Below are 20,280 nucleotides of genomic sequence, written 5' to 3'. Positions count from 1 at the left end.
TCTGATATGTCATTTGCAAATATCTTCTCCCATTCTGTAGGTTGTCTTTGAGTTTTGTTGACTGTATCCTTTGCTGTGCAAAAGCTTCTTATCTTGATGAAGTCCCAATAGTTCATTTTTGCTTTTGTTTCTTTTGCCTTCGTGGATGTATCTTGCAAGAAGTTACTGTGGCTGAGTTCAAAAAGGGTGTTGCCTGTGTTCTCTAGGATTTTGATGGAATCTTATCTCACATTTAGATCTTTCATCCATTTTGAGTTTATCTTTGTGTATGGTGCAAGATAGTGGTCTAGTGTCATTCTTCTGCATGTGGATGTCCAATTTTCCCAGCACCATTTATTGAAGAGACTGTCTTTCTTCCAATGGATAGTCTTTCCTCCTTTATCGAATATTAGTTGACCATAAAGTTCAGGGTCCACTTCTGGGTTCTCTATTCTGTTCCAATGATATATGTGTCTGTTTTTGTGCCAGTACCACACTGTCTTGATGACCACAGCTTTGTAGTACAACCTGAAATCTGGCATTGTGATGCCCCCAGATATGGTTTTCTTTTTTAAAATTCCCCTGGCTATTCGGGGTCTTTTCTGATTCCACACAAATCTTAAAATAATTTGTTCTCTCTGAAGAGAGTCCATGGTATTTTGATAGGGATTGCATTAAACGTGTAAATTGCCTTGGGTAACATTGACATTTTCAAAATATTAATTATGCCAATCCATGAGCATGGAATATTTTTCCATCTCTTCATGTCTTCCTCAATTTCTTTCAGAAGTGTTCTGTAATTTTTAGGGTATAGATCCTTTACCTCTTTGGCTAGGTTTATTCCTAGGTATCTTATGCTTTTGGGTGCAATTGTAAATGGGATTGACTCCTTAATTTCTCTTTCTTCAGTCTCATTGTTAGTGTATAGAAATGCCACTGATTTCTGGGCATTGGTTTTGTATCCTGTCACGCTACCAAACTGCTGTATGAATTCTAGCAATCTTGGGGTGGAGGTTTTTGGGTTTTCTATGTAGAGTATCATGTCATCAGCGAAGAGGGAGAGTTTGACTTCTTCTTTGCCAATTTGAATGCCTTTAATGTCTTTTTGTTGTCTGATTGCTGAGGCTAGGACTTCCAGTACTATGTTGAATAGCAGTGGTGAGAGTGGACATCCCTGTCTTGTTCCTGATCTTAGGGGAAAGGCTCCCAGTGCTTCCCCATTGAGAATTATATTTGCTGTGGGCTTTTCGTAGATGGCTTTAGAGATGCTGAGGAATGTTCCCTCTGTCCCTACACTCTGAAGAGTTTTGACCAGGAATGGATGCTGTATTTTGTCAAATGCTTTCTCTGCATCTAATGAGAGGATCATATGGTTCTTGGTTTTTCTCTTGCTGATATGATGAATCACATTGATTGTTTTACGAGTGTTGAACCAGTCTTGTGTCCCGGGGATAAATCCTACTTGGTCATGGTGAATAATTTTCTTAATGTACTGTTGGATCCTACTGGCTAGTATCTTGTTGAGAATTTTTGCATCCATGTTCATCAGGGATATTGGTCTGTAATTCTCCTTTTTGGTGGGGTCTTTGTCTGGTTTTGGAATTAAGGTGATGCTGGCCTCATAGAATGAATTTGGAAGTACTCCATCTCTTTCTATCTTTCCAAACAGCTTTAGTAGAATAGGTATGGTTTCTTCTTTAAAAGTTTGATAGAATTCCCCTGGGAAGCCATCTGGCCCTGGACTTTTGTGTCTTGGGAGGTTTTTGATGACTGCTTCAATTTCCTTCCTGGTTATTGGCCTGTTCAGGTTTTCTATTTCTTCCTGTTCCAGTTTTGGTAGTTTGTGGCTTTCCAGGAATGCATCCATTTCTTCTAGATTGCCTAATTTATTTGCGTATAGCTGTTCATAATATGTTTTTAAAATTGTTTGTATTTCCTTGGTGTTGGTAGTGATCTCTCCTTTTTCATTCATGATTTTATTAATTTGAGTCTTCTCTCTCTTCTTTTTAATAAGGCTGGCTAACGGTTTATCTATCTTATTAATTCTTTCAAAGAACAAACTCCTGGTTCTGTTGATCTGTTCCACAGTTCTTCTGGTCTCGATTTCATTGAGTTCTGCTTGAATCTTTATTAACTCTCTTCTTCTCCTGGGTGTAGGATCTATTTGCTGTTTTTTCTCTAGCTCCTTTACGTGTAAGGTTAGCTTTTGTATTTGAGTTCTTTCCAGTTTTTGAATGGATGCTTGTATTGCGATGTATTTCCACCTTAGGACTGCTTTTGCTGCATCCCAAAGATTTTGAACGGTTGTATCTTCATTCTCATTAGTTTCCATGAATCTTTTTAATTCTTCCTTAATTTCCTGGTTGACCCTTTCATCTTTTAGCAGGATGGTCCTTAACCTCCACGTGTTTGAGGTCCTTCCAAACTTCTTGTTGTGATTTAGTTCTAATTTCAAGGCATTATGGTCTGAGAATATGCAGGGGATGATCCCAATCTTTTGGTATCGGTTCAGACCCGATTTGTGACCCAGTATGTGGTCTATTCTGGAGGAAGTTCCATGTGCACTTGAGAAGAATGTGTATTCAGTTGAGTTTGGATGTAAAGTTCTATAGATATCTGTGAAATCCTTCTGGTCCAGTGTATCATTTAAAGCTCTCATTTCTTTGGAGATGTTGTGCTTAGAAGTCCTATCGAGTATAGAAAGAGCTAGATTGAAGTCACCAAGTATAAGTGTATTATTACCTAAGTATTTCTTCACTTTGGTTATTAATTGGTTTATATATTTGGCAGCTCCCACCTTCGGGGCATATATATTGAGGATTGTTAAGTCCTCTTGTTGGATAGATCCTTTAAGTATGATATAGTGTCCCTCTTCATCTCTCACTACAGTCTTCGGGGTAAATTTTAGTTTATCTGATATAAGGATGGCTACCCCTGCTTTCTTTTGAGGACCATTTGAATGGCAAATGGTTCTCCAACCTTTTATTTTCAGGCTGTAGGTGTCCTTTTGTCTAAAATGTGTCTCTTGTAGACAGCGATGGGTCCTGCTTTTTTATCCAGCCTGAAACCCTGCGCCTTTTGATGGGGTCATTAAGCCCGTTCACGTTCAGAGTTACTATTGAAAGATATGAGTTTACTGTCATCATGATATCTATTCAGTCCTTGTTTTTGTGGATTGTTCCACTGAACTTCTTCTTAAAGAGGAATTTTAAGAGTCCCCCTTAAAATTTCTTGCAGAGCTGATTTGGAGGTCACATATTCTTTCAGTTCCTGCCTGTCTTGGAAGCTTTTTTTCTCTCCTTCCATTTTGAATGAGAGCCTTGCTGGATAAAGTATTCTTGGTTGCATGTTCTTCTCATTTAGGACCCTGAATATATCCTGCCAGCCCTTTCTGGCCTGCCAGGTCTCTGTGGAGAGGTCTGCTGTTACCCTAATACTCCTCCCCATAAAAAATCAGGGATTTCTTGTCTCTTGCTGCTTTAAGGATCTTCTCTTTATCTTTGGAATTTGCAAGCTTAACTACTAAATGTCGAGGTGTTGAACGGTTTTTATTGATTTTAGGGGGGGATCTCTCTATTTCCTGGATCTGAATGCCTGTTTCCCTTCCCAGATTAGGAAAGTTTTCAGGTATGATTTGTTCAAATACATATTCTGGACCTCTGTCCCTTTCGGCGCCCTCAGGAACCCCAATTAAACGTAGGTTTTTCTTCCTCAGGCTGTCGTTTATTTCCCTTAATCTATCTTCATGGTCTTTTAATTGTTTGTCTCTTTTTTCCTCAGTTTCCCTCTTTGCCATCAACTTGTCTTCTATGTCACTCACTCGTTCTTCCATCTTGTTAACCCTCGTCGTTAGGACTTCTAGTTTGGATTGCATCTCATTCAATTGATTTTTAATTTCTGCCTGATTGGATCTAAATTCTGCAGTCATGAAGTCTCTTGAGTCCTTTATGCTTTTTTCTAGAGCCACCAGTAGCTGTATAATAGTGCTTCTGAATTGGTTTTCTGACATTGAATTGTAATCCAGATTTTGTAACTCTGTGGGAGAGAGGACTGTTTCTGATTCTTTCTTTTGAGGTGAGGTTTTCCTTCTAGTCACTTTGCTCAGTGCAGAGTAGCCAAAAACAAGTTGTATTGGGAAAAGGAGAAAAAGAGAGGAGAGAAAGAAGGAAAGAAAAGAGAAAAAGAAAAAAGAAAAAAGGAAGAAAAAAAGAAAAAAGAGAAGAAAAAGAGAAAGAAAAAGAAAGAAAGGGAAAAAAGGGTGGGGGAAGCAATCAGAAATAAAAAAAAACAAAAAAACAAACAAACAAACAAACAAACAAACAAAAACCCGGGGGAGTATCTTCTGATTCTGTATACTTTAAGTCCCTTGACTTCCCCTGGAACTTGTCCGTTTAGCTGGTCTTCTGGGGGAGGGGCCTGTTTTGCTGATTTTCAGGTGTTAGCACTTGGGGGAGCTGCTCTGCCCCCTGCCTGGTGCAGGGCTCAGCCGGGGGTGGGGTGGGGTGGGTGTTTACCCTGCGAGGCCCCAGGAGGAACAACTGTAGTGGCGGGGCCAGCTCTGGAGCCCTGGAGTCAGCCCCCGCAGTAATTCCGGAGCTCTCCGTCTGCAGGGCCTGGAGGCCCCGGGGCGGGGCCGCTGATCTGCTCAGCTGGGGCAGGAGCGTCCTTGCTGTCCTGGGCCCTCCCGGCCTCTGCTTGTCCCGGGGGAGGCCGGATCCTGGGCTGTTTCCCGGCGCCCTGTGCTCCGGGGCCTGCGCTGTTGGATTCACGCTCCCCGCTGCGCAGCCCCCTCCGCGGAGCCGCCGCCCGAGCCCCTCCAGCTGCTGCGGGTCCTGCGGTGCGCGCTGCAGCCCTTAGGGAGCTCGGCGCACTCTCCCGGGTGCAGGTGTCTGTTAGTGTCCCAGGAAGCCTGAGGGCATCCCCGCCCTCCTGGGTCCTGCTCCAACTCCCTGGAGCCCCTTTCCGCCCGGGAAGGTCGGTGCAGCTCCTGCTCCTCCGGGACGGGGCTCTCCTGTCCTGGGGACACTCGCCCCGGCCTCAGCCCGGCTCCTCGCGGGGCCCCTCCCCCTTGGAGGCCTTTTGTTTCTTTATTTCTTTTTATCCCCCGTCTTCCTACCTTGATAGAAGCGTGAACTCTTCTCCCTGTAGCATTCCAGCTGTTCTCTCTTTAAATCTCAGGCCGAATTCGTAGATTTTCAGGATGATTTGAAGGTTATCTAGGTAATTTGGTGGGGACAGGTGACTTGGGGACCCTACTCTTCCACCATCTTGCCCCTCCCCCAGGCTATTTCTTTAGAAATGCAGATTCCAAAATATGAAAGGACTGTTTCAAAGTGCACTTGAGGGATGTGAGGGCGATCTGGCTGCGACATCTGTCACCCCATTGATCGCCAGGGTTGATTCGGCTGATCTGGCTGGCTAGGCGGGTGTCCCCTTCCTCCCTCACCGCTCCATGTGCGTCCCTCCCGAAGCTGCGCGCTCGGTCGAAGAGGACGACCATCCCCGATAGAGGAGGACCGTTCTTCGGTCAAGGGTATACGAGTAGCTGCGCTCCCCTGCTAGAACCTCCAAACAAGCTCTCAAAGTGCACTTGAGTATATAAATTCAAGGTGTGTATTAAAAACTGTTAAGACTTTGCCAAACTACTGTCCAAAATTATAAGAATTTATAACATCTCTATAAAACAGAAATAGTAACCACTTATCTATTTTACTTATGCAAATCACCTTTAGACACTTTGGAGTTATGGAAAAATACAAAGAAGTTAAGTAAAAATCACCTAAAGTCTCACAACTCACATGTAACTCAGTATGTTTTGGTAAAAATAACTGAAGTCATCCCTCCTAAAAATACATTCTTTAAGTCTTTAAGGTCCTTTTCCCTTTTTTTTTTTTTTTTTGCTCGTTCCCTGTTACCACATGATTTTGTAGAACAGAGACACACTGTGCATGTGATTTTCTACCCTGCTTTTATGACTTAATATGATACAGAGAGCTTTCCATGTTGATGAATGTATCTATGTATCAGGGATCAGCAAACATTTTTGTAAAGGAATGGATAATAAATATTTCAGGCCTCTGGGCCATTTGGTTTCTGTTGCAAATACTCTGCCACCATCTTGTGAAAGCAGCCGTAGAAATACGTTAGTGGATGTGGATGTGTGCCAGTAAAACTTTATAAACAAAAATAGTCAGTGGGCTGGATTTGGCCTGTGAGCCAGAGTTGGCCAACCCCTATATGCCATCCTATGTAATAGGAAATTTGTTTATGGATATCATAATGTATTTAATCCCTTATTGATAGATATTGGTTTCCAAATTTTTATTATGTTATAGAGAATGCTATAAGATTGTAAAGACATTTGATTTTTGATATTTTCTTAGAATAGCTGAAATCCTTAATCAAAAAGTATACTCACTTTACATTTAGAATACATTGCTGAACTGCTTTTTAGCAAGACCATACCAATTTATTATTTTATACCTAGTGTATTAGAGTACCAGCTTCCTTAGATTTTGACCAACATTGTACTTTGTCAACCTCTATCTAAAAGAACATCATGCTGTTTATATTTACATTTTTATTTCTTGTGAAGTAAATATATATGTTCATATATATATATATATATATTTTCATATATATATATTTTACTTGGTTATTTTTCTTTATACTTTTGTGAACTGCTTCTTTATGATATCTATTTTTCTACTGGGATGTTTACTTTTTCTATTGATTCATAAATGCTATTTACATATCAAGCATAACAACATTATTGGTGATATTAAATATCACCATGTAGTCTGATTCTTTCAACCTTGTTAATGATTTTTTTTGGCAAACCAATTTCTAAAATATTTTTGTGACCAAATTTATCAGTTTCTGTCTTTCTAGGTAGCCTCTATGTTATGCTTTAAAGGGCCTTTCTCACCTACACCATTATAAAATCGATTTTCCCGTATTTTCTTGGCTCTCCCAAGAGAAAGCCAATATATTGGCTCTCCCACTTAAAAGCCTGGTTCTATATAACCTTGATCCATTTCTCTGTGCATTTTCCCAATTGTAAAGTGGGAGCAATGATTATATACCTTATTCATTCAATAAAGGTTCATTGAAGGCCTACCCAAGTGCTACTGGGCACTTCATAGGAGCCAGGAATATAGTGATGAATAAAATTGACCCAAATCCCTGAAGTAGTAAGGCTCATATTCTTGTGCCTGCATTCACAGGGATTTAATGTACATAAAAGCCTCTGCCATTCTGATTTGCTGGATTCTCAGGGGCACTTGTGTGCCTTATTCTGTACTCTCTCAGTCTATAGTACCCTTCTTCTTTTCAGTTAAAATTCTCTTCACTCATCAAAGCATGGGCACCTTTCCAACAAAAATCTCCATGCTATTCTGAGCACCTCTGAATGTATAGCATTCCTCTCATGCCCCCTACCCTGCCCTCAATACCAACTCCTTGAGAGCGTTTGGCTGGATTCAACCTGCCTTGTGGTAATAGTTGCTCCTACAAGTTCATTCTTTTTTTTAAAAAAGATATTATTTATTTATTCATGAGAGACACACAGAGAGAGGCAGAGATATAGGCAGAGGGGAAGCAGGCTCCCTGTGAAAAGCTGGATGCGGGACTTGATCCCAGGACCCCAGGATTATGCCCTGAGCCCAAGGCAGATGCTCAACCACTGAACCACCCAGGCACTCCCTACAAGTTCACTCTTTACTTGTTGGCAGGCTTTCCCAAGGCAGCAGCCATGACATCTTCATGCCTATGGCCTCCCTTCACCTGTTCCAGAGCCTTACTTCCTACTAGGTCCCCTATTAGGAATTTGTCAATGTCAAAGGTAGCAAGGGAAATATTTGAAAGATTCTCCTTTGCATATTCTACCAGAGAATGTGAATAGTGACCTAAACACGTAATTAACTCATTGTGATTCATGGAAAGATAAAACAAAAAACAAAAAACAAGGGGGTGGGTTATGCAGAGTTTTACCTGAACTGAGATTTCCCTATTTTTCCAGTTCACGGGAAGACACAGCAAAGAGGGTTCTGGTTGGAAGAGACCACATGTATGAGGTGGGAGGCATGTGGAAAATCAAGAGCTAAGAGAAAAGCAGTGTAGCTTATAGGAGAGGATTGGCAGGGAGGGGCGGTGTAAGATGTGGGTACAGAGATGAATGGAGGCATCTCCTGTTGGCTTTGCAAGTCATTGCATTGGGAAGCTTTGCTGGTTTTGGAAAGGGGAGTGATATACCTGACCTAGGTCCTGGTCTGAGGCCACTTTTCTTGCCTTGTAACCTACACACGTCATTAAGCCTCCAGGTCCTTGGACAGGGTGGAAGTCACCCTGCCTCTGTGACTGGGAAGGCTCCAGAAGGACATACCACCAGCTTTGTAAACTGTAGAATCCTAAAAATGGAAGAGATCACCATTAAAATGCAAATGCCTCCAAGGAGAGCCGAGCTACCACAGAGAGAGTCAAGGCATGGGCTCTGGAGCCTGCTAGATTAGGGTCATGGCTCCCCTGTGGTCTGCAGCAAGTGACATAACCTCTCTGGGCATCCGTTTCTTCTGTAAAATGAAAACACCACCTCATCAAACTGTTGCGAGGGTTAAACGAGTTGACAGGTGGAAAGAGCTTCGCATACAGAAAGCACTGGAAAAAAATGGTAGTTGTAATAACAAGAGGTCTGATGACAACTTTTCCACCCACCCCTTCCTACTGCAGAGGGGCTTACATTAACATGACAGCGAGAGCAACACCCAGAGGGGCCTGGGGCTGAGCTACCTGGAGTTTCTGCTTAGCGAAAGGAGGGGGAAGTCACGCAGCAGAGGGAGAGGAGCTCTGGAGAAGTGGAGACCCTGTACTGCCCAGAATGTTCTGTGTGGGAGGACAGAGGGGATCATTCTTCTTTGCTAAAAGAATAGGAAGAGGAAAAATGAACACATCTGTCCCTGTCAATTTTGTCCCAAACACATGTGTGTCACGTGCGTAGCTACATGCACAGATGCACACAAACACAGGTTTACTTTCTGGGCAACATGGGGTTCTTCCTTCACAGAGGATGCTCAGAGACTGCTGTGCTTCTGAATTCCTGGAGCCACTCTGCTCCGTCCACTGGCCTTTCATCCAAACGGATGCACTAGGACCAGGCCCTGCATTGCAAACTTCGGCCTCTTCCCTCTTTAGTTTGCTTTCCCATATTCACTCTCGCAATCACTGGACTTGCAATGGTTTGAAAAATCACACGGTCGGTATAAACAGTAGTTAGTTTTGCTGGGCTTAAGATAAGGCAGCCACCAAAAGTTCTATTTTCCTAATGAAAACTGGAATTTGAAGGTCCTTTTCTCTCGTTAATTGCAGGTATGAGCATTAAGCCTTTTCAGGATTACAAATACTGGCTCTACTGGTGAGTAATTGCCTACTTTATACTTCAGGGATGTCTTATATTTCAAAGTGACTGTGTAGTTGAATATTTCATAAATTTAGGGAAGGCAAATTATGCCTGCTTTTAGTCGTCTGATTTAGTAATTTAATTTGAAACATATCTGTTCTGTGTTTCAAATGTTTATAGTCTTAGTCTTAGTTTCTAGTCTTAGTTGTTTCTTAACTAGCTGTGTGACCCTGGAAATATCTCAACTTCTTACTTGGAACATAAATAGGGAGTCTAAATGCTTCAACAGTGCTGATGACATGGGACACAGAAGGGGTAAGGAACTGCCCTAGGTGAATGACAACTGAAGGCAAAATGTGATCCAGTAGGAGGGAAAAAAAGCAATAAAGGTGTTAGCATAACAATGGACAGAACTGAAACACGGGTGATAGATTACTACATTTCCAGAAATTGACAAAAATACTGTGATTCTGCAAAAGAGTCTCCTTGTTCTTAGGAAATATGCACTGAAGAACTTAAGGCTAAAAGGACATGATGTTTGCAACTTCCAAATGATTCAGAAAAAACATGTAGATACATATCTGCATATGTGTGTATGCGTGTGTGCATGCGAATGTGTGTATGTTGAGATAGAGTGAAAGGAATGAGAGAGAAGGGAAGGAGAACAGGAACGAGAAAGCAAACAGGGCACAATACTAACTAGTAAATCTGGGTAAAGGGAAAAATTCAAGTTCTTTGTAATATATGTGAAATTATCCTATACATTTGAAATTATTTCCAAATAAATAAATGAATAAAAGGGTTGGGCTAAAATTTGTGTAAGTTCCCTTATCCTAAAGCATTATGATTTGAAGAAGAGTGATCGTTGGACCTGTCCTTTATACATTTATGAACAGCAGAAGAGCCGAGCAGGTGGGGTCCAGGAAGGTGCTCCTGTGAGGGCACACTGTTGAATGAGACATTGAACAAACACAGGCAATGAAATTCATTGTCTCCTTTGAAAGGCGTGTAACTGGAAAGTCTAGTTCTGAGATACACATCTGCAGTGGTGGCTCAAGGGAGTGGTCCCAGCTTCAACAGAGTCACTCTCACGAGTGACTTCCACTCTTCTGGTGACTGTGCCAAGGGCACTGCACAGTCCCATAAGGGCATGGAAGCCCACATGGCACCACTGCACCCATGCTCTGCCCTTGACTTATTCAGAACCCAGGCTCCAGGCCTTATGAGGATGAAAGGTCCTTTGTGTCCCTACTCTTGTTCCTCTCTGATGAGTGCCAGCTAAGAGTACTGCTTGTATGCTTCTAGGTTTGTCTTGTCTTTTATTAAAACTGCTCTCTCTTTGATAGCCATTCCAAATAGTTACATGGTCACATCATCCACAGAATTCCTTCTCACCTGAGGCTTCCCAGGGTACTGTTTTTCTATGCTAGTGAGAGTCAAATTATCGAAAGTGAAATCCAATGAACCAGTGGTGGGGAATATAAAGTTACCACCAGCATATATACCCTTGGAGGTAAGGAAGTTCCTTATTTGAATATTATTCACAGTTGGACATTTTTTTTTGAACATCCAAAACACAGGTCAGTATTAATAATCTTCAAATACATAGGTAAGGTGGTTGATACAAAGGTCTCTTCTACTGCCCTTATGCACTCCTTCTGCAGGGTAGGAACTATGTCTCATTCATCTGGTGTATTCCTCACAACATCTGGCTGCAGTGAGTTCAAGAAATGAAGCAGTGAACCAGCACCACCACCTGTAAGCTTCAGTTGAGACAGAGTGCTCCTTTCTTTCAGCCGATCAGCCTGCACTAAATTGTTAACTGTCCTTGTTGCTTATGGAGGAAATTGTGAAGGGTCAGGGGAGGTGTCTACCTGTCTACTTGAGCTCAGAAGGTCTTTAGCCTAGTGATTTCCTGGAAGTAATATTCAAATAGATACATCCAATAACTCAAAAGAATAGAAGTCATTATTTTAAAAACAACAGTTGGGAATACTGTGTAAAAAAATATATAAGCCCTGAGATTTAAATGCTTTTGGATAAAAATGCAAACAAATTAGGTAACTAGCAAGTAGATGAAAGTAATTTGGACAAGGCCAATTGGAATTCCTGCCTGATGTTGAGAGAAACGGTGTTATAAAAAACAAAACAAAACATGCAATTGCCACTTGCTGACACTGATTGAGAATTGGCTAAATAAGATTCCTGAAAAAAGCAGAAGGAGAGAAGAGGGGACACAGTTGTATCAACACAAAAGAAACTCATCAGAGAAAAGCAAATATGCTTGAGACTTGGGAAAATGAAGGGAATGTAAAAGAAAGGGAAAGGCCAGAGTAATGTACTGCTTCTGATTCCTTCTCTCAAAGTTTCCAGATAAATTTCAGATGGGTCATTGTTCTCCCTACTCGACCCTTCATCTTACCACAAAATGCTCAACAAAAGCAGTTGCGAGGATGACTAGCTGCCTCCCCTGGCACCTCAAAAATGTCTGAATCTTGAAATAGGTCTATCATCTGCATATTGTTTGGTCCGTAGTAAATTCTCCCCAAAACTGAACTAACAAAATATCCTTGAAAAATGAATCTATGCTTTCACATTTTAGACAGATGGTTGGAGTCAGGCTAACGAGGAACTGACTTTTCCTCTATGACACCACGAGATGACTGTGTAACAGTCAAGCAGATGGGAACACTATTTAAGCCAGGGTAATACACTGCAACGGATTCTTTCAAAAACCATGAAGAATCAATCTCTCAAACTTCCAATAGCTTGGTGAGACTTTCCTCAACCTTCCAAACAATGAAGACTAGTCAACGTCAGCACAGAAAAATTTTTACCAGCAAAAAAATTTTTTACAGTCAAGTCTGTTAATACTGGTTTATTTGCAATCCAACTCCCCGAGGACAGCATACAGTGGTATTGGCTGCCCTCTGCAGTGGGCTGGTGAATTCAGTGAAGTATCAAGATCAAGAAAGTGCCAAATGCATGCAACTCATTCTTCTTGAAATCCAGAAATGCTGGCAAGAGAATGCCTTCTTAAATCTAGGATTTTTAGAGCCGAGGGTGTGTGGGAAAGTAACACATCACCCCCACAATCACTCAACCCCAACGATGTTTGGTTGCTTTCTGGGCAAGAGTAAGCTTGCTTGTTGATTTAAGACATCATGGGAATGTCTGAGGTTAACAGCCTCCATTGCTAAATCAAAAGCCAACCACAGCAGCAAAACTGTGAAGCTTCTCAGAGAGCTCCCTGGACTGAGAGCTTCCATGGTGTATGTTTTTAAAACCTGCCCATGAATTCTTTGAAACTACTCCTGTGGAGAAATGGAGTCTATTTTGCTTCCCTCAACTACGAGCTAGCCTTAGTCACCTGGATCCAATGAAGAAAATGAGGTTGGAAGTGGCATGATGTGACTTCTGCAGGTGAGTTATAAAAGGAGACACAGCATCTGCCTAGCTCTCTTATGAGCTGCTCACCCTTGCAATCCAGCTGCCGTACTATGGGGAGGTGAGGCCACATGTAGGTAATCCAGCTGACAGGCCCAGCTAAGGACTCAACCAACAATCAGCATCAAGTAGTTGATTTTATATGTGGAGTGAGGAAGTATTCAAGAATATTTCAACTCTGGCCACATCTGACTAACCACATCAGAGACCCTATGTGAAAACCATCATCTTGCTGAGACCAGTCAACTCCCACAACCATAAGCCATAATAATAATAATCAATAAATGTTGTTGTTTTAAGAGAGAGGTCTGCAAAAAGGCCTGGTGATAAAATCTGGCCTGCAATCAGTTTTTCTACAGCCTGGGAACTCAGCTGGGTTTGGTACATTTTTAAAGGGTTGTAAAAGAAACAAAACAAAGAAAAGAATAATAGGTGACAGATACCATATGTAGCCCTTAAAGCTGAAAATAGCTATCCTATAGCTCTTTATTAAAAAAAAAACTTTGTTCAACACTATCTTAAGCCATTAAGTTTTCAGATGGTTTATAATGTAGCAACAGATAATCAGAACACACAGTGCTTTTGGAATATAAGAGGTTGTCAATTGGCAAATGCTGGATTCATAGCATCATAAAAGTCACACTGAAAAACCACAACTCAACTATTACCTGAATGTCAATACTTATTCTATCAATAATTACTATTATATTTTAATAAACAAATTTGCTCAAAAAGAGCAAAAGTGGGGGTAATGTGATTCATCAACCAAGGAGAGTATTTTAACCGTGTCTCAGATTTGATTCTAGATTAAACTTCAAATTCTTGGAGACTTATTAATAACTTTAATAAATGTAGCTGGCATTTGCTGAGTCCTTACTCTGTTCCAGACACTCTTCTGAACTATTTCCTATGTATTGCTTCATTTAAGCCTTGTGACAACAATTATTTTCATTTTACAGATGAGGAAACTGAGACACAGGGTGATGATCCAGCATGTCCAAGATTATACAGGTAGTTAAGTCTAGTGTCAGGATTTGATCTAGGCTTGACTTGCATCCATGAACTTAATCATCACACTCTGCTGCTCCTCTCCAGCAAATGTCTAAAGAAGACATCGGTCTTGGTTGAAAGATGTAGCTGGCTTCCATCGGAAGGGCAGCATCCACGGACTTCTCTGATCAAATTTCCCTGGGGGCATAGTCAAGGGTGCCGTCCACTCACTAGGAGTCAGGTCTGGAAACTGGGTCTTTATCTTTTTCCCCTGAGACTCAGGATCTTTAGCAATACCAACACTACTTTTCTATTGAGAGGATCTGAAACTCTTAGACCAGCCCCAGATAATGGTTCGTTATAAGTTCTTTCTTCCAAAAAAACCAAAGACTTCCTCACACTTCATCCAGTTAATCAACACATGGAAAATTATGTTTGCCAAAGGGATGACTGTCAGAGGAGACAAAATATAGGTTCTTCATTGTCAGCCCTTGGCTAAATGAAATCAACAGGCTGATTAAGAGCCTACCAATATTAAAAGGATATCCAGACCATCGTCTAGATGCATGACGATGGAAAATGAAATCAGTATCAGTTTCCTCATCTGTGAAGGAGGAATGATAACACCTATCTTTGTGATTAGTTGTTATAGACCGGAGCCAAGATATACAAAGATATACAATCCAGTGTCTGGCATTCAATTAATGGTGGCTACAATTACTGTATTTTTAACATAGAACATGCCTTTCTTTCAAAGAGCTGATGACTGGCCAATGACATTTCAATTAATAACTGGAAAAGTTGTTAATCACAAATAAAGATCCACATTCATGAAACAAGACATAGAGTAAGAGTTGTTGCTTACCCACTGGGTTACACATTTTCCATCTCCTTTTATCATAAGCCTTTTCCATATTGGAAGGTTTTATTTAAATTATTCATAAAAATGGCCCTCTCTTGTTATTTTCTCCAACTGAACTTGGCACAAACAACTGCATATCAATGTAAGAAAGAGAGGGCAACTCTCTGACTTCAATGACGTACCAAGGCCACCTCAGCGCAGTGACCAAACGCATGGCACAGCCCCTTGTCTACTCACCAGAAGGGAAAGATAATGAGGCGGCTGATGAAAAATATGGTAGAGAAGATGAAAAACAGGGTGTTACAGGTTTGCTTCCATCCGGCATAAGAAAACATCTTAGCAGACTAAAAACAAAGAAAGCAATCACATTCAGATTCGATGATATTAGAATAAACTTCTTAAATTAAATATTTATAAATGAAATTATATGATGTCTGAGATTTGGTTCAAAATGGTCTGTGTGTAGGGGGTGGTAGGGAGGAGTGAATGAAGAAATTGATGAAATGAGACTGGCTATCCTGACAATTGTTCAAGCTGGAGGATGGGCCCACTGGGTCTCTTACGCACTTCTCTTTGTCATATGTTTGAAATTTTCTGTAATAGAACTTTTTAAAAAGGTATGTTAAAAATGACTGTAATGTTACTGCTGTCCTTCACAGCACTATAAGTTAGCACAAATGAATGTTAGCATGCATTTTATTGGGGCACTTATTTATTTTCTCCATCTTTCTTAACTGATTGGAGAGCTGGATTGGAGAAAGGTTGAGATATGAGTGAAGTCCTGGGTTGGGCTGGGCAGGTTGCAATCAAGGCAGCTGGCAGAAGGGGCAGAGTGAGGAGGCCACTCATGGGACCCTGTCCTGGTTGAAATAAAGTTTCAAGCACTCGATTTTTCCCCATTTACTTTATGCTAGTCTACACTGCCCATATAATCTGTATTGAATAAAAGGAATTAAGAAAGTGTTTAATGTGGTATTAGATGGTTAATTGCTGAGAATTCTCTCTTGCATTATCTAGTGGAGCCCAACACTGAGTGGGAAAGTGTCTGAACTTAGGGGTGGTGGGAGGTGAGTAGGAGTTGCTGAGTGTAACTCATCCTTCCAGAAGCATGGCTCAGGACTGGGTGGTTTCAGGACTAAAATTGGTCCAGAAGCTCAAAGCCACTCTAAAACAAGAGAGGCAGCATATTTACACTTCAGGAAGGGTTTACATTGCATCTTCCATACTTTGCCACATTTACCATGGGATAAGAATATGATCAGATTGTGGAGTGGCAGGGGGCCAGAAAGAAACAGCCTCAAATGCTGCCAAGTGGGTGGGAGATGGGTATGGGGAGACAGGCCAGAAGTTCAGCATGACTGGAATGGAGTGGGAGTTGAGAGTCAGAGGCCAGGCGAGTGTGTTTAGCTAGAGATGAGCATAGGCAGGAAGAGAGTGTGCACTCTCTTGTGAGGACAAAGTAGCATTGCTTGGTGTGAATACACACAGAGCAGATTCTGGACTGTGCAAGGATGGATATCAGTCACCCTGCTCCTTTGCTAAGCATGAGTCAGGATACTGTTTGAGTGTTGGGTCCTACATCCAAACTTGAACATGTGGAAAACTAGAGGATCAGGAAGATGCATGAACAGTGAGAATGGGGAAAATTAACAAGGCAGGAAACCACAAATGTTGGAGAGGATGCAGAGAAAAGGGAACCCTCTTACACTGTTGGTGGGAATGTGAACTGGTGCAGCCACTCTGGAAAACTGTGTGGAGGTTCCTCAAAGAGTTAAAAATAGACCTGCTCTACAACCCAGCAATTGCACTGCTGGGGATTTACCCCAAAGATACAGATGCAGTGAAACACCGGGACACCTGCACCCCGATGTTTATAGCAGCAATGTCCACAATAGCCAAACTGTGGAAGGAGCCTCAGTGTCCATCGAAAGATGAATGGATAAAGAAGATGTGGTCTATGTATACAATGGAATATTCCTCAGCCACTAGAAACAACAAATACCCACCGTTTGCTTCAACGTGGATGGAACTGGAGGGTATTATGCTAAGTGAAATAAGTCAATCGGAGAAGGACAAACATTTTATGGTCTCATTCATTTGGGGAATATAATAGTGAAAGGGAATATAAGGGAAGGGAGAAGAAATGTGTGGGAAATATCAGAAAGGGAGACAGAACATGAAGACTCCTAAGTCTGGGAAACGAACTAGGGGTGGTGGAAGGGGAGGAGGGCAGGGGGTGGGGGTGAATGGGTGATGGGCACTGAGGGGGGCACTTGACGGGATGAGCACTGGGTGTTATTCTGTATGTTGGCAAATTGAACACAAATAAAAAATAAATTTATTATTTAAAAAAAAGGGCGGGGGGGAGATGCATGAAGAAGGCAGAGTTTCCTTCCCAGTAGAAGTTGTGGATATTGAGCCTGTTTTTCTTTGCAAATAAAAAGCTAAAAAAATGACCCAGCAACTGTCTTGAGGAATATGAAAGATTAATAGTCACCATCTTTAGGAGGGTCTGAACAGAGGCAAAAGTTGTGTCATGTGTGGGTTCAATGAGAACTTGCCCAAGAAGACAATCACTAAAACCAACTACTCAAGGAATCTGTGGAATAGGCACCCCTGGAGGATATCAGACATAGTCCCTGGGCCACGACATAATGTTGCTTTTTCCAAGTTGGTGGAAGGTACTGGCCTTGCTCACTGAACCTCAGGTTAGATCATGGCTTGTGAATCAGGAATGATTCATGATCATTAACAACGCAAGGTTGTTCTTATAGTGTGTCCATGAAGGGACCTCTGAGTCTGGCATTTCATTTCCCTCCTGTTTTTTTTTTTGTTTTTTTTTTTCACCTAAAAAGCTCAGAACATTTTCAATCAAACAGTAATGAGCTAAACTTCACAAAATAGCCAAAGGGGTAGATAGGACTTCTCATATTTCAGCTGAGGACAGAAAAGAAAGCATTAAGTGATTTGTCCACGTCACCTAGGGAACTGGAGTGTGTCAATGATAGGGTGGGGGAAGAGTGGGGAGGGACGACCCAGTGCTTATCCCAGTCCCCACATCTAACTCCCTTTTAACAACACAACAAAGCTGTTTTTATAGTGGACACACACCGAAGGCTAGAGGGGTTAGAAGCCACAGAGTAGCATAAAATTCTTAAGTCATGGCCTTAAGTCTTAATTTACTGGCAGGATTACTGAGAAATGATCAGAGGAGGAGGTAATTATAATAGATATGGCTACATTCAGACAGCAACACATGGGAAAACTGGCACAATCCTTCTTTTGCTAAACCATTTGCTGCCTGAATAATCCTAACCTTTAGAATGGGATTTACATGTCTAATTGCAATTACACAGAAGACACAAAATTCTCTACACATCTGATATTTTAACAGTAGCCAGTTGCTTTGAAATGCCTTCAAATGACTTATGGTAACATCTAGAACAGGGTTTATCAAGCTACAGTCCAGTCTATGGGCTAAAGCTAGTTACCTCTTAAGGATGGGTTTCACATTTTTAAAGGGGCATGAGAATAGAAAAAAAAAAAAAACAATCAGAAAAGAGGAATATATGGCAAGAGATCCTATGTTGCTCACAAAGCTAGATTTACTATCTGGCCCTTCACCCAAAAGTTTGGTGAATCCTGATCTAGAAGAACAAGAGTCTATCAAAGTTAATTTCTTCCATATCAACTTATATTCAACTATCAGCCCTTCAAGAGGCAATCCTGAACATGAAATGGATTAGCATCATTTTCTTCAACTTCTTTATGAATGGAGGTGTTTAAAGTACAAAATAATGGGTTTTGGGAAATGTGACCCTAAGTATAGCAGGAGAGCTGGCAGATAAGAGGATTGTTGGATCACTGCCTCATGGCAAACAGGAACCAATACCTAACAGAAACACATAGAGAAAACAATCCTAATTTGTCTTTGTTTCTCATATTTTGGGTGGCTTGGGACTAGGAAGACTCTTGTATTAATGTCCCCTGCTCCAAAGCATTTGTTCCTTAGAAAATAAATGTCATCTAACTAAACACCAGCTCTCCTTCCTTAAAGCTGGAGGAGCATCAGTGTGGGGCAGTACAAGCATCCAGTGGGTATTCGGCTTTGGCTTAAGTAAATATATGGTACCATTCAACATTAAGAATCCATAATGCCACCACTCCATGTTTTCCTTTTAATAGATTAGAGTTCATTCTTTCCTCAAATATCTTACTTCCTGAGCTAGTATCTGCATGCAACTTTTGCAGATGGAATCCCATGGGTTAACATCTCTCGAGTACCATGGAGAAGACTGGAAAATAAAAACTAAAAGTTGTCATTTCTCTAAGTTTGAAGGATCTGAGGGCCTAGAGACATTCTCCGACTCTGAGTATTTTTGGGACAGAGAGGCCTTGCTAAATCACTCACTGACAATTCTTTCTGAAAAAAGTCACAGAAACCCAGGACATGGTATTGTTATTACTTTTTAATAGCAAACGTTTACCTCCAGCCAAATGTCAGCCACATCATGCACAATCATCACGAGGGTCCCACTGCGAATATAATTAGCACACCAAGAGAAGCTCATCAGACTAATAGCAGCCAGGTGATGGATGACATGAGCTAGAAAATCCTACATAACGAGAGGAAAATGGAAGCTATTAAACAAATGCACTTATTTCTTAATCACTGGAAAAGCTAACAATAATAATAATATTTTTAAAAAACTGGTAACTTACATCTGAATGTTTTGAAATTTGTAAAATGCTTTCACTTTAATTCTAAACACAGTCCTTGCAAGGGAACTAACACATATTATCCTCACTGATGAAGTCACTTAACTTCAAGACAGTATTGAATAGCTGTCATCTAAGTCCTAACATCTGCTCTTCTTTCTACTATCCCACACAGGATATATGTACACATGAGTGCACATGGGCATATACCCCATATACATACCCATCCATTCCTATGTATATTTACATTCTTCCTTTATCCTCCAATTCCAAAAAGGAAAAAAGACACATATACACTATAATAAAATTACATAACCATTAAAATAAGAGTTACTGTATATAAAACAAGTAATGAATGAAAGTGGAATAAGTAGATTATCAACTCTAGGCTAAAGAAAGCTACCACAATCGAGTATAAAAACTTAAAGGTGTTCTGCAAAGAAAATATGCAAACGGCCAACAAGTACATGAAAAGACACTCAGCCTCATTAGTCATCAGGAAAATGTAAATCAAAACCATCATGAGATACCATTTCATCCCCACTAGGATAGCTATAATGAAGATGATGAACAATAACAAGTGTTAGTAAGGACATGGAAAAATTGGAATGTTTATATATTACTGGTAGGAATGTAAAATGGTGCAGCTACTTTGGCAGCTGGCCAAAAGGTTAAATATAGAATTATCATATAGCTCAGCAATTAAACGAGAAAAATAAAAATAAGTCCATGTAAAAACTTGTATATGAACGGTCATATAGCATCATTCCTAAGAGAGAAAAAAAATACATCCCAAATAGCCATCATGTGATAAATAGATAAATAAAATGCAGTATATCCATTGAATGGACAATTACTTAGCAATAAAAAGGAATGAAGTATTGATACA

At 40.8% G+C, this 20,280-nt stretch overlaps 1 protein-coding gene across 10 annotated transcripts in view; it reads right to left on the bottom strand.

The window, feature by feature from the left end:
* The window catches only part of CERS3 (ceramide synthase 3), a 121,263-nt gene that overhangs the window by 33,369 nt on the left and 67,614 nt on the right, over nt 1–20,280 (bottom strand). For all 10 annotated transcript variants that reach the window (XM_077869652.1, XM_077869654.1, XM_077869651.1 and 7 more), the window contains 2 exons: nt 19,160–19,288; nt 14,910–15,016 (listed from right to left, as the gene is read on the bottom strand). In XM_077869652.1, coding sequence (XP_077725778.1) covers nt 14,910–15,016; nt 19,160–19,288 — 236 coding nt within the window. The remainder of the gene's footprint in view (nt 1–14,909; nt 15,017–19,159; nt 19,289–20,280) is intronic.

The sequence above is a fragment of the Canis aureus genome, chromosome 2 (genome assembly GCF_053574225.1).
Source record: "Canis aureus isolate CA01 chromosome 2, VMU_Caureus_v.1.0, whole genome shotgun sequence".
Lineage (NCBI taxonomy): Eukaryota > Metazoa > Chordata > Mammalia > Carnivora > Canidae > Canis > Canis aureus.
The sequence above is the reverse complement of the archived record's forward strand: the minus strand, read 5'-3'. Positions and strand labels throughout refer to the sequence as shown.